Below are 11,946 nucleotides of genomic sequence, written 5' to 3' on the forward strand. Positions count from 1 at the left end.
GCGGTTTTATAATTTAGGTTTAGTTTCAGAACCAGGAGTCTTTGGTTAAGAAATTAAGAGTATATATGGGTACATACACATCAAATCGCTTGGGAGGGTTCCTCCGTGCATACGGAGTATATCCCACAAAAATTTGTCACAAAACAGAGAGCTTGTAGCTATCCTGGAGGGCTTTTGCACGACTGCTTGCAATCGAGCCTAATTCAAGACCGCAGCAATCACATATACAATAATCACCTAGGCATTTGTCACAAGGAGACTGTCCTCTGTATTGGATGACGAACTGGCTGCCGGACAAAGGAGGTGCGGCGAGTAACCCGAGGCATATCTATCGAGAGCTGAGAGAGGCTGTCAAAAGCAAATATGGAGGAACATGGCATAGTTTGCTAGCAGCGAGAAGTCACAGCAACAGGAGTGAAATCCGGCGAGATAGAAGATGAAGTCGAAAAAGTTGACGTTCAAAGAAAGTCGAAGTCGCGAAGAAGATGGAAGATGACATAAGCAACTTACTAGCTGAGTCATCCATTCATGGATCCTCACGTGACAGAGAGATCACATGCTTTTTAACGACTCCAAGAAAAACGAACGAAAACGACGAAAGACGAAGACGGCAGACGGAAGAAGGAAGAAGAAGAAGAGCCACGAATAAAGGGTGTATATTTGTTTGCCCCCTCTTGCTCGCCAGAAGCTCCGGCTGTGTCGTGATGGCGACCGTCCGCTGCATGCTATGCGCCGTTCTCCTCGCCGTGTGATGTCCGGGCTTGTCGTCCTGTCAAACGGCGCCCTTGAACAACCAACCCGCTGCGCAGTTAGTTACATCGACCGCCAAACACTGAACCCAATAAAACAGCCATGCAAGCACTTCACGGATACCTACTCGACACTCGCAAAGCCAGTCGTTGAAATTTTATTGGCCTCGACTTCCGCCTAATTTGTCTCTTCGTCTTTCATTTCTACCCTCCAACCGCTGACCACCAGCCTGCTATCCCGGTCTCCAGCTGAACAAGCAAGGCGGCCAGCGAACAATCATGGGGAAGCCGCCAAGCATCATCATTGTCGTCAGGTAAGGCTATAATATTCTTCGACCTCTCTTTGACGAGTGAGCGTGTATAACTAACCTGACGACTCCAGACATGGGGCTCGACTGGATGCGGCTGATAAACAGTGGCATCTTACCTCGCCCACGCCCTACGACCCCCCTCTGACATACGGCGGCTGGAAGCAGTCCCAGGCCCTTGGGGTCCGCATTGGATCCCTCCTACACTACCGCGAACTCTATGGGTGTCTTCCTTCCACTTTATCGTCCTCTGATGCTTCGCAGGAGAGCAGCCATCATACTATTCAAAGCCCGCCTAGCGCTGCCCTGCCAGAACAAGAGCGGCGGAAGCATCGAATCATCATCCACTCGTCTCCATTTTTACGCTGTGTACAGACGGGAATATCACTCAGTGCGGGAATCAGCCAGTCAAAGCGTGCATCAGCGGACCCCTCACCTCACCAGCGACCTCAACCTGGAACCCCTCCTCCATCGAGCCACCACCGCTGGCGTTCCTCTTCTCCACGGCCGCAACATCAGGGTTCACCCCAGTTAACTGCTATCCAGGAGCCTCAGGAGCTAGCTGGTGAAGCAAACTCCCAAAAGCCAAGGACAAACCTGTCGCATGAGAAGCAATGTTTGCTGCGCCTGGACGCTTGGCTGGGTGAATGGCTTACCCCGGATTATTTCGATCAAATAACCCCGCCGCCAGGATCTGTCATGATGCTGGCTGGTGCAAAGGCAAGCTTACTTCGGGAGGAGGACTCCCTGCCTTCCAGTGCAAGTACCCGGTCGGCACGTGGAAACTTCCCCGGAGGCTGGAACGGATTCGCCTCTGCCAATGCCGCTGAAGGGAAAGCTGAGAATACTCCACCACCTGTGTCCGCGCATGCCTTTGGGGGCAAGATGGACACTCAAAGCTCTTCAACTGACAGAACCGCCAGCATTCAGGGCTTACCGAAGCTCTCCACTGTTTCTTCACAGCCACATGATGACACCGAATATATCTCTCCAACGCCCACTTATGCCATTTCCCCCTCAGATCCCATACCCGCGGGGTATGTAGCACATGCGAGGGATGCTTGTGTTGACGTGGACTATCAATGGGACAGCATGAAGAGCCCTCTTGACTGGGGCAGCGGCGGGGAGTACGGAGAGGAGTGGAGTTCCATGCATCGCAGGTTCCGCGCCGGGCTCGAAAGAATGATTACCTGGTACAAGACTGCAGACTGCAACAAGAGTAAACGGAGGTTGTCCCACCGGGAGGAATGCCAACTTGTATCGAATGATCCGCCCGCCACAGCAGACACGACAGAAGATGATGACAGCGATACAGTTCTCATAATTGTTACACACGGCGCCGGATGCAATGCCATTATTGGTGCCTTGACAAACCGGCCCGCCCTCCTGGATGTTGGAATGGCTTCCTTGACTCTCGCCACTCACAAGGGCTCTACGGCGGATAACGTGGTGGCCGCCCAGCAAATGCAAAGGAAGCCGAGTCCAAGTGAAGTATCTGAAGAATACCAAGTAAAGTTGGTAAACTCAACAGATCACCTTCGCGTCAGCAATAACAACTCGGCGCAGTCACCGTCCCCTAGGGGGTTTCCTAGCTCTATATCATCGTATAGGCACCGGTTTACATCTTTATCGTCTGTTCCAGACTCACCAGATAATGGATTCTCTATTGGACCGTCGCGCAGTTCTAGCTTCAATGGCACCACCAGAGGGCTACACAATCTGTCACGATCGTTTTCTGTTGATAAACACGCTGCTCCAGGTTTGTGGGGTTCTTCCTCCCCTGCCAACGTGCCTGTCGACGATATAATGCCCGACTTCGAAGGATCTGCTGTTCCAAGAGGGGTAGGGGATGCATCTAACTCTACAACCTCTCGCAATAGTAGCACATCGGATGGTGCGCCTCAACGCGCGAGATCGCAGCATGGCCTCTGGAGTTTGAGGAGTCGCGAGCCTGTCTCAAAGAGACGCTGGACAGTCACTGAAAGAGGCGTATGAATATTTAGCTATCAAAAAGCATACCCAAGTTTGGTTTTATGGCTGTGACTGACTCACGGCTGTAATATTTCTTTTTTTTTCTAGTCCTAGGTAGCGTTATGTGTCTTCCGGCCCCACCGTTATTTTTACCACTTCAGATATTCCTATCCTGTATTTTGGTTGCTTTTGGAACAGGGTTTCCGAGTAATGTGATAATGAATTGATAGCATATTTACGACCCCATCAGTAGCTAGTTGCTCTCGCTGCAGCCTGCGGCTTGACAAAATAATTTCTACCATCCCTAACTATTTCCCGTTCGCCTGGCCCAATCTTCCATAGCCTGCGCATGTCCTGGGAGGTCCTCACCGCGAATAATACAGCGTGCCCGCCGCTTAGGTATAATCCGTTCATATCTATCACGATAAATATTTATATCCATAGCATAGTTATCATCGACACGACGTGCATATTCTTCAGCCTTGAAGCGAATGCCACCTGGAGGCTGTGGTCCGCCCTGTAGAAAGCTAATATAGGCCTGCACTTGAGTTTCTGAGAGTTGAAAGATCATATACCTGCCCACAGGGTGAATAAAGATATCCTTGCACTAGGGTGGGAAAATGATTAAGAGTTAGTGATTGAAGGATCTTACAAGAGAAATACAGGAGTGTCTTCTTACTTCAAACCCGGTCTCTCCACGATCAAATAGAATAACTCCACCGAACAGACGGTACTCCACCCAGTAACCAACAATGTCGGCAACTCCATTTGGGTATTGGCCCCAGGAGCCGTAAGAGGAATGGTAAAGCTCCGCCGGTAAAGCTTTACGGGGCGGTGGTGGCGGCATATTAGGGACGAGTTCCTCGTGCCATGTGATAGGGTCGGGGGGCTCTGGCTGATAGAAGCCTCCATCGTAGGCTTGGTACAGGTGGACAGCGATGCCATGACAGAGGACAGCAAGAATCTCAATCAGACGCAGGTGGAATTCTCTTGATCCAGGTTTGGCGTTTTGGAATGCTTGTGCAAGCTACTCACGAGCTTTTAGTACTTGTCCTCCGAGGTAGAGCTTTGAGCCCATGAATATAATGGTTATACTACCTTTGCACTGATCTGAGTATTACCAAGGTTTAGATTTCGACGGTAAGATTCGACAGCCTCTAAGGCTGCATTGCTTGGATGAATATTATTCTCGAAGCTTTTGCGAAACTCATTGAAATAGTCTCGATAGACGTCACGCGTGGGACGGCCGTCAACGACTTGGGCAAATGTCTCTGTGGCTAGATCGGTAAAAAGGATTGTCCAGAAAGCCTGTTGCAAAACCTCGAAGTGCTGTGGAGATACATTATCTAGCCCAACTGTTGCCAGGCTATGTGTCGAAGTCAGACGCTCAGCCATGGTCATAAAGTCCAAACGTCGCCAACAAGGAGATGATATTAAGTATGATCATGAAAGGAGAAACAGTGACCAGTGCAGTACTGGCTGTGAGTTTACAGGGCAAGGGGGAAGACTTCTGGTGCTTGGTCGGCTGCGAAGCCCTCTCTTCGGGTGATAGTTAAATGTGGCTGATTAACTAGTTAATCTGTCCTGCTGTTATAGCAGGCCAGGGAGCTCATGAAGAAGAGAGGTGAATAGAAACAGAGATATGACTTCTTTGAGGTACCGGAGAGAAAAACGAAGACTTTCTCAGTGAAGACAATATCAAGGGAATGCAAGCCTAGCTACCTAACGAATGTTGATGCTCGGGGATAAGTATATATATATAAAATTATCTCAGTTGTTCGAAAAAATCCCTTTGGTGGTCGAATGTTTGGCTATAACCACCAAAAACGCCGCCAGAAAATTCACTGATCCGCTGAAGTATGCCATTGAAGCAAACCCCCGGCCGCTAAGGAGTGCTCCATTAATAGGGGGCCCTACGAGTGCCGCTATAGCAGCGATCCCCATGCCCATACCCATATATGTACCTATGTTCCTGGGGTCTTTGGGAATGGAGGTGAAGGCCACCGCCATTCCCATAGTTACTGCACCAGAGCAGAAGCCAAAGAAGCAAGCGAAAACAACCAATGTAGCATTAGTATGGACCTCAGGCCAGCAAACTGTAAGGAGACCACTGCTGATGGTCGCTGCGAAAAACATATTGAAGCGGCCCAGTTTGTCGGCAAGAATACCGGTGACGACTCGACCCACGAACGATGCTGCGTTGAAAATCGCCGCGAGATAAAAGGCCAGTGAGACGCCTGCACCTTGGATATAGGCATAGATAGGTAGATAGAACAACGGTGTGAATACTCCAAGAAACCCAAAGAAGCCTGCAGCGACGAGATATAGATAAGGGGGCTCTTTAAAGGATGACCAGAGAAAGAACTGGTTTTTTCGCGGCGGGAGGCGGGCTTTGACTGCTATGCAAGATGGCAGAAGAAGGGCTAGACACACAAATCCCACGATGCGTATAGTCCATCCAAAGCCCAGCTCTGTCTCATTTAACATCTTACTTAGGACGATGGGCCAGACGATACCTCCTAGGGAAGACCCCGCTATCCCTATTCCCATGGCAGCGGCGCGCCTCTTGTTGAAATATTGTGGTCCTGCGGACATCGCTGGAAATATGGTCATGCCATTGGAAAGACCACCAAGAATGCCCTGAGCGAGCACAAACTGATAATACTCCTTGCAGACGCTGGTCAACATGATGCTCACAACATAGAGAAATGCCGCCGGCCGAATAACCTAACAGCCTAAAATCAGCCCGATAGTTGTTCAGTTGGTGCACTTCAATACTAGGTACCTTGGCTCCATAGAGATCAAATAGAGGCCCTCCGATTACACCTCCCCCAAACACGAAGAATGCCTGTGTGGACCCGATCCATGATATTTCTGATGCAGTCCGGTCCTCCAGCTGATTAACCTGGTACCAGCCCTGAAGAACCCTATCAGATGTAAGTACGGTGGACTTGAGCAACTGAAAAAGCACGATTGAACGGTATACTCACCCGAACGAATTGATAACACCCAAGGTGCAGAACGCTATACCGGCCGTGCCAATGGCAACAGCCCATGCGCGAGCGCCGCCTTCAGGAAATTCATCAAGGGTGTAGTCATCACCATTGCTGGCTTGGTTTGGCTGGTTGGGGATAGCCGCTGTCTCCTGGTCTTTCGCAGGGTTGTTGAGAGAAAGCTCCAGTTTGGAGGACGCCTGTGTGCATTGGACCATCGTGTGATAATTTAGGTTGGCATATTTGACTGACTGGAAGAGCAAGCTCATCTGTCATTTAAAAGGCTCTGATAAGCGTTGCTGGAGAAAGACCCGTGGTCAACTAAGCCATGCCCGGAGATGATGACTCAACCGGAGATCAGGTTGTCCCCTCGGTGATAAGGGACACTAGCTGGACATAAAATTTGACAAGGCGTTGACGGTGGGACCCACGTTGCTATTACCGACTCTTGAGATTTGTCATATCGAGTCGTATAGTTAGATACTTAGAAGTGGTTTTCTCAGTGGACATAAATTGCGTAGTTAATGGTCCACAGCGAAAGCTGCATGAAATTAACTTCCCGTACCGATACCCTTTAGTATTGAACCAGATAAGAGCGAAGTATCAAACCCCATCCCGGTATCCTGAAGCGGAGTTGAAAATGTTAATTTACTTGTACAACAAAAACAGGGATAAAGGCAAACTTTACCATCCCATCGTCAATAAGCCAATCATGCGTCCCAAGTGTTCTATCATTAAGTTGAGTATGTCCAGGGGTATCTATTCCGATGTCTGGTGACATATTAATTCCCCATGCCATAGCTCTGGTTTTCAATGTGTAGTAGCACTGATCCAAGCTCCGGTTCAAAGCAGAGGCAATTGCCTGTTCAACTGGCAGGCTAGCTTGGACGGCATTAATGTGTTCGAATATACATGAAAATAGCACATAGCCTTTGATGTTTGTTTCGCGATGTTTTATTCTCATGTCAAGGAGGTGGACGTATTCTTCGATAATTTCCCGCAGGTTTTGATGCGAAAATAAGCTCGAAACAGGTATGAAGGAGGACCTTTCTTCTTCGAGTTGGTAGGTTAGTGCCTCGCATATTGTGCTGATAGCCATCACGGGCACATCGCGGAATAAACCGGTGCCAGAGATTTTGAGATTTGTGTAGTTGTCATTAGAAGATTCGGTATCATTGGAGGCGGAGAGGGGGGCCAAAAGAGAGACAGCTAGCTCTATGCATACTTTCCGGGAATAGTATAGGGTAGGATCTGCTCTTGCCTTCATGGCAAAAGGGTGGTGTAGCGCGAGTAGGAATCGATATGATAACAGGTCTAGCATCTTAATCTGGAACGAAGCGGGGCGGGGCATGCCAGTGGGGAAGGACTGGAATAGGAGATAATTGTCTCGACAAAACGAGGATAAGCGAGAAGCGAGATGGAGTGTCTTTTCATAAGAGTGTTCCGAGCGGAAGTCGTTTAGATATTGGGCTATCCCTAGCCTTAAAGGAAGCGATTTCACCAACGCAATCTGGACGGAGGTCATAGTATATTCCTCTAAAGGCTTCGCATGCGTGGCATCTATAATTTCATTGGCACCCTCCAGCTGCTCGTCATCAATGTTAGAGGGCAGCTCAGAGTCTATATCTTGCATGTGAATTAGGGGAAGCCCGCCAGAATCCATGCTGGACTGCACGACGATCTCCAGGACGGTCGCCCATAGCCTTCGTCGGATTTCTTGGTCATAGAAAGTAACATTAGGCAAGTGTGACGGGTCGATGTGAAGTCCAATATGCATTGCAGTCCTTAACAAAGAACCTGCCGAGACCCAGACCAGGTCTCCCCCGACACCGTTCGCCTGGCGTGCCAGGAGTAGAAGACAGTGAATCTGTGTCCCTGAGACGTTGATTCGACTTTTCTCAAACGGAGAGTTTAGCCATGATTGCGCCACATATATCCATTGGGATATAGTAGAATAGCTGGTGTCCGATGCACTGCGAGCCGGAGAAAAGATAGAGCCAATGGACATTACAAGAAGTAGCTTGACGATAAAGTCGGGACTTGAGGAGCCGGGGTTATCCCAATGGCTCTCAAAATCGCGTAAGAATGATGGCACGTGTAAGACCCGGAATATCGACTCAAAGGTTCGGAGATATGCCTGCACTAGCGGTTCAGCAACATTTCTAGGAGGAACATGGTCCAGAATGTTTGCAACTGGGTTATGTTTAGCAATTTCTTGGGCCTTAATAGCTCTGGCCAGGGATTTGCATTTATCGTAAACTGCGCGAGCTTCGGAGGTCTCGTCTAGTTCACACTTCTGGAGCATGTCGTACACTTGAGGGAACTAGTGATAATGAGTATTCATTGCTTGAATTTGCGTAGCTGGCAAAACGTTGTTACGCACCTGATAGATACTATTCATCCAATGACTAAGACCAAAGAACCTTGTCTTTGAGAAGATCCCTCGGACTACGGTATTCTCCTTATAGGCTGCAGATGACAAGGCTGCAGCAATATTTACAGCTTTCGGGGCAGAAAGCGAGTCTGTATCTGAGCTTGGAGGTTTACCGATATCAGGGGTAATAACTGGGTCCTTCACATGTAACAAGTGGGCAGGAACTCGGTCAGAAGCGTTGAAACCAGGTACAGAAAGGCCCCTCGTAGGCTCAGCAGCCGCCAGCCTAGTGTCTAGAGTGTTGAGAACAGATATCTGGTATGGTGTCCCCTGGGGGGCTGTGGAATGGCCTCTGCTTGAAGGACCTGCGGCAGGGGGACGGGGCGGCGTAATGTGGCTCGTCGCACGACTATTGCTGAAGCTTTCGGCGAGAGAGTCGTCATCGGTAAGATAATTGCACAACTCCGTCTTGGAGCGACAACATTGCTCGCAGGGCAGATTCCGATCACATCTGCTGGCAATTAATATAACAGCCTTCCTCCTCGTAGTTATTCGTCCAGGTACCCGGTTCGCTTTGGGCTCGACTCACCGAACCTTTTTACGCCTGCACGGCTCACATGCTAACGTCGGCCTACGGCGTCGGCGCGATGGCCGCGCAGTGGAGGCCCTCTCCATACAGCTAGATGTGGTCGTGGTGGTGGAAACTGGAAATGTCCGGCATGGGCCACAGCAGACGAAGAGTGATAAAGGAAGACTGGCCCCAAGGATACGATAGATATAACTCGTTAGATGTATGAGCCTAAGTTAATACACAGATGAAATCTCTGCTCGATCGATGTTAGAGCTGACTGAGCGACGTGCATTTAACAGGCATAAAGGAGGCAGAAGCTGTGATAAACTAGTTACCTGTTAGTAAATATCCCAAACGAAGTGAGCAGGCCTTACTAGATAGAATTTGGTGATTAATTAACTTGGCACTAATGCCTGCCCCTTTATGAGACTGAATTTTGACCCGATGGTCCATTCAGTCCGTCGGAGTAGTTAGTAGTTAGTTATCCCCTGCACCCGCCCGGGCCGGGAGTTTGATGGCAAACTAGCACAACGGCACGAGCGGGTCGACCCGTACCTCCCAGGAACAGGCCAAAGAGACCATGTCTTTTGATCCAAACTGCGCGAATCGATGACCTTAATACACGCAATTGTTTCGGGAAGCTCGAGTTCCTCTGCTACATCTCAGCGAACTTCCCTCTGGGGACCCCATTTTGTGCCAATGCTTGAGGCTGATTAAATAGTTGAATTGCTCGAAGCCTCAAAACCAAACTCCCTTAGAATAACAGTCCACTACTAGAGCCAGTGGAGAACCAAGCAAAATAAAACTGATAAAGTGGCTTCTGAAGTTCATAGTACGTTATTGGTAAATCCGAAGCCAAATTCACCTGCGGTTAAAAGAGGTCGCGGCTAAAGAGAAACTCAGATCCGCGGGTATTACAAACAAAGTTTCGCCTTATCACGTGGGAACGTTAAACTAACTTAATACTATTAGTCAGCGGCTCTTTGCTCTGCGACGGCGAGCCCCTGAATTCAGCCAAGTAAGCAGTTATCCTCCTGGGAGAGGTTCTTCTCCTTTCCTCCAACGGGTTATTATAACTACCTAGCTTCGGAAGTACTGTATTTAGTTTGCCTGCCTGACCGTGCGTTGATACAAACGATACACCCGCAACTAAACCTCCCAGGAGAGAGAAGGACGCGATACATAAGCCCGATGCCCGTCGGAGATCACGGGCATGGCCCGGGGATAGTAATGAATATCCCCGGTGCAAACAATTGCTCTGCTTCCCCTGGTCTTATTCTCCAATGCTAACAAACTTTCCTGAGACGTTCCTAATTATGGGCGAGTATATAACTTGGATGAAACCTGTACTTGTAAGTATTGCCTTCGTATTCTTTTCTCCATCCGTCATTTCTTACTTGTCGTTTCCTCGCCTTTGCTGTGTGTGCTTGGGCTATAAATCCTCCATACAACTTGACAATCATGCTGTCAGAGTCACTTAAGTTCTATGGCAAGGGCTCGCGGGCGATGCTAAGCATAGGTTTAGCCCGTATGTACCAACATATACAAGCAATTGGACATCGATGGTTATACCAGGCGACCCCATCGCCGAAGAATGTGGTAGTTCTTGGTGGCTCATATGCCGGTATCCACCTTGCCCAGCGACTGACAGAGACATTGCCGACTGGCTATCGGGCGGTCTTGATTGAAAAAAACTCGCATTTTAACCATCTTTATGTATTCCCAAGGTTCGGGGTGGTCCCGGGAATGGAGCAGTCAGCTTTCATTCCATACACCGGAATTGCTAGCCACGCACCTGCTGGTATCTTTCAGCATGTTCAAGACTCCGCAACGAGTGTCACAGGAAATACGATCGAACTGGCGTCGGGCAAGAGCATTAACTATGAGTATCTTGCTATTGCAACGGGATCCCATCAACCCCCACCGGCAAGGATGAAGTCTAAAGACAAGGAGGATGCATGTGCTGAAATGCGTGTGATCCAGAAACAAGTTCAGAATGCGAAAAGAATTGCAGTGATAGGAGGAGGTCCTGTGGGAGTTCAAGTTGCAACTGATATCAAGAGTTTCTTTCCGGCTAAGAATGTTACCCTAATTCACTCACGGCACCAACTCTTGCCAAATTTTGGTCCGCGTTTACATGGGCATATTCTGCAGAGACTTGACCGGTTAAATATTAAGAGCATATTGGGTGAACGACCACAGAGCACCACAGAAGCAGTTGATGGGACTGCCCCAATTAGTCAGGAGTTGTCGCTGCGGTTTAAGAATGGCTCTGAAGAGATATATGATTTGGTGGTAAGGAACTCTGCGAAACCTAGGGATTTATCCACTGCCCTTTTCTGAATTTTATGTATCACACCTTGGACTGTAGACACTTATCGCTAAAACTAGACCTCGTACTCTAGATCTGGTGCACGGGACAACTCCCAAACTCAAGCATCCTCTCGAAATGCTTTCCCTCCGCCATATGTAAAGAAACCGGCCAGATCCTCGTTCATCCAACTCTGCAGGTCAACAACAGTCCTGGAATTGGAAACAAACACATTTTTGCACTGGGAGATGTCGCCAAAACCGATGGTCCACGGATGGGCCGGGCTTGCCAATCCCAGGCAGAAATAGTCGCGTCAAATATTCTAACACTGATCAAAAGCCAGGACCAACTTGTTACATACCGTCCATCTATCGTTGATAGAGTAATCAAGTTAACACTTGGAAAGGTAAGAGTGATGTATTTCTGGCTCAGTTCTACCTCCACCTCGTGTATCTACTAACCCTTCGGCTACTCGGTAGAACGACTATGTCTGGTATGTGAAAGATGATAATGGCCGCGAACTGATGTTGACAGGCAAAGGTGGTGGTACTGACCTCAGCGTTGGCCAAGCCTGGAGCAAGCTTAGAGTCAGCCCAAGAGATATAACTGGCCATTAAATCACAAACTACCTATTGAAGCTATAGTATATTCTTCATTATTTTTTATAAT

General features: G+C 48.8%; 5 protein-coding genes across 5 annotated transcripts; 2 read left to right on the forward strand and 3 right to left on the reverse strand.

The window, feature by feature from the left end:
* Positions 1-998: 998 nt before the first annotated feature.
* Positions 999-3,117, forward strand: ARB_03913 (uncharacterized protein; the record flags this gene model as incomplete). The annotated part of the gene is made up of 3 exons (XM_003009829.1): positions 999-1,063; positions 1,132-2,899; positions 3,061-3,117. 3 exons carry the CDS (start codon positions 999-1,001, stop codon positions 3,115-3,117), a joined length of 1,890 nt encoding a protein of 629 aa, XP_003009875.1.
* Positions 3,118-3,332: 215 nt separating this feature from the next.
* On the reverse strand, positions 3,333-4,423 carry ARB_03914 (uncharacterized protein; the record flags this gene model as incomplete). Its single annotated transcript, XM_003009830.1, has 3 exons — positions 3,333-3,545; positions 3,708-4,055; positions 4,127-4,423. 3 exons carry the CDS (start codon positions 4,421-4,423, stop codon positions 3,333-3,335), a joined length of 858 nt encoding a protein of 285 aa, XP_003009876.1.
* A 375-nt stretch (positions 4,424-4,798) lies between these two features.
* On the reverse strand, positions 4,799-6,239 carry ARB_03915 (MFS monocarboxylate transporter, putative; the record flags this gene model as incomplete). The annotated part of the gene is made up of 3 exons (XM_003009831.1): positions 4,799-5,755; positions 5,814-5,955; positions 6,019-6,239. The coding sequence occupies 3 exons, from the start codon at positions 6,237-6,239 to the stop codon at positions 4,799-4,801; spliced, it is 1,320 nt and encodes a 439-aa protein (XP_003009877.1).
* Positions 6,240-6,664: 425 nt separating this feature from the next.
* Positions 6,665-8,326, reverse strand: ARB_03916 (C6 transcription factor, putative; the record flags this gene model as incomplete). Its single annotated transcript, XM_003009832.1, has 1 exon — positions 6,665-8,326. The coding sequence occupies one exon, from the start codon at positions 8,324-8,326 to the stop codon at positions 6,665-6,667; it is 1,662 nt and encodes a 553-aa protein (XP_003009878.1).
* A 2,101-nt stretch (positions 8,327-10,427) lies between these two features.
* On the forward strand, positions 10,428-11,894 carry ARB_03917 (Amid-like NADH oxidoreductase, putative; the record flags this gene model as incomplete). Its single annotated transcript, XM_003009833.1, has 3 exons — positions 10,428-11,261; positions 11,372-11,683; positions 11,757-11,894. 3 exons carry the CDS (start codon positions 10,428-10,430, stop codon positions 11,892-11,894), a joined length of 1,284 nt encoding a protein of 427 aa, XP_003009879.1.
* Positions 11,895-11,946: the final 52 nt, after the last annotated feature.

This window comes from Trichophyton benhamiae, assembly GCF_000151125.1.
Source record: "Trichophyton benhamiae CBS 112371 chromosome Unknown contig00024.0, whole genome shotgun sequence".
Taxonomy (NCBI): domain Eukaryota; kingdom Fungi; phylum Ascomycota; class Eurotiomycetes; order Onygenales; family Arthrodermataceae; genus Trichophyton; species Trichophyton benhamiae.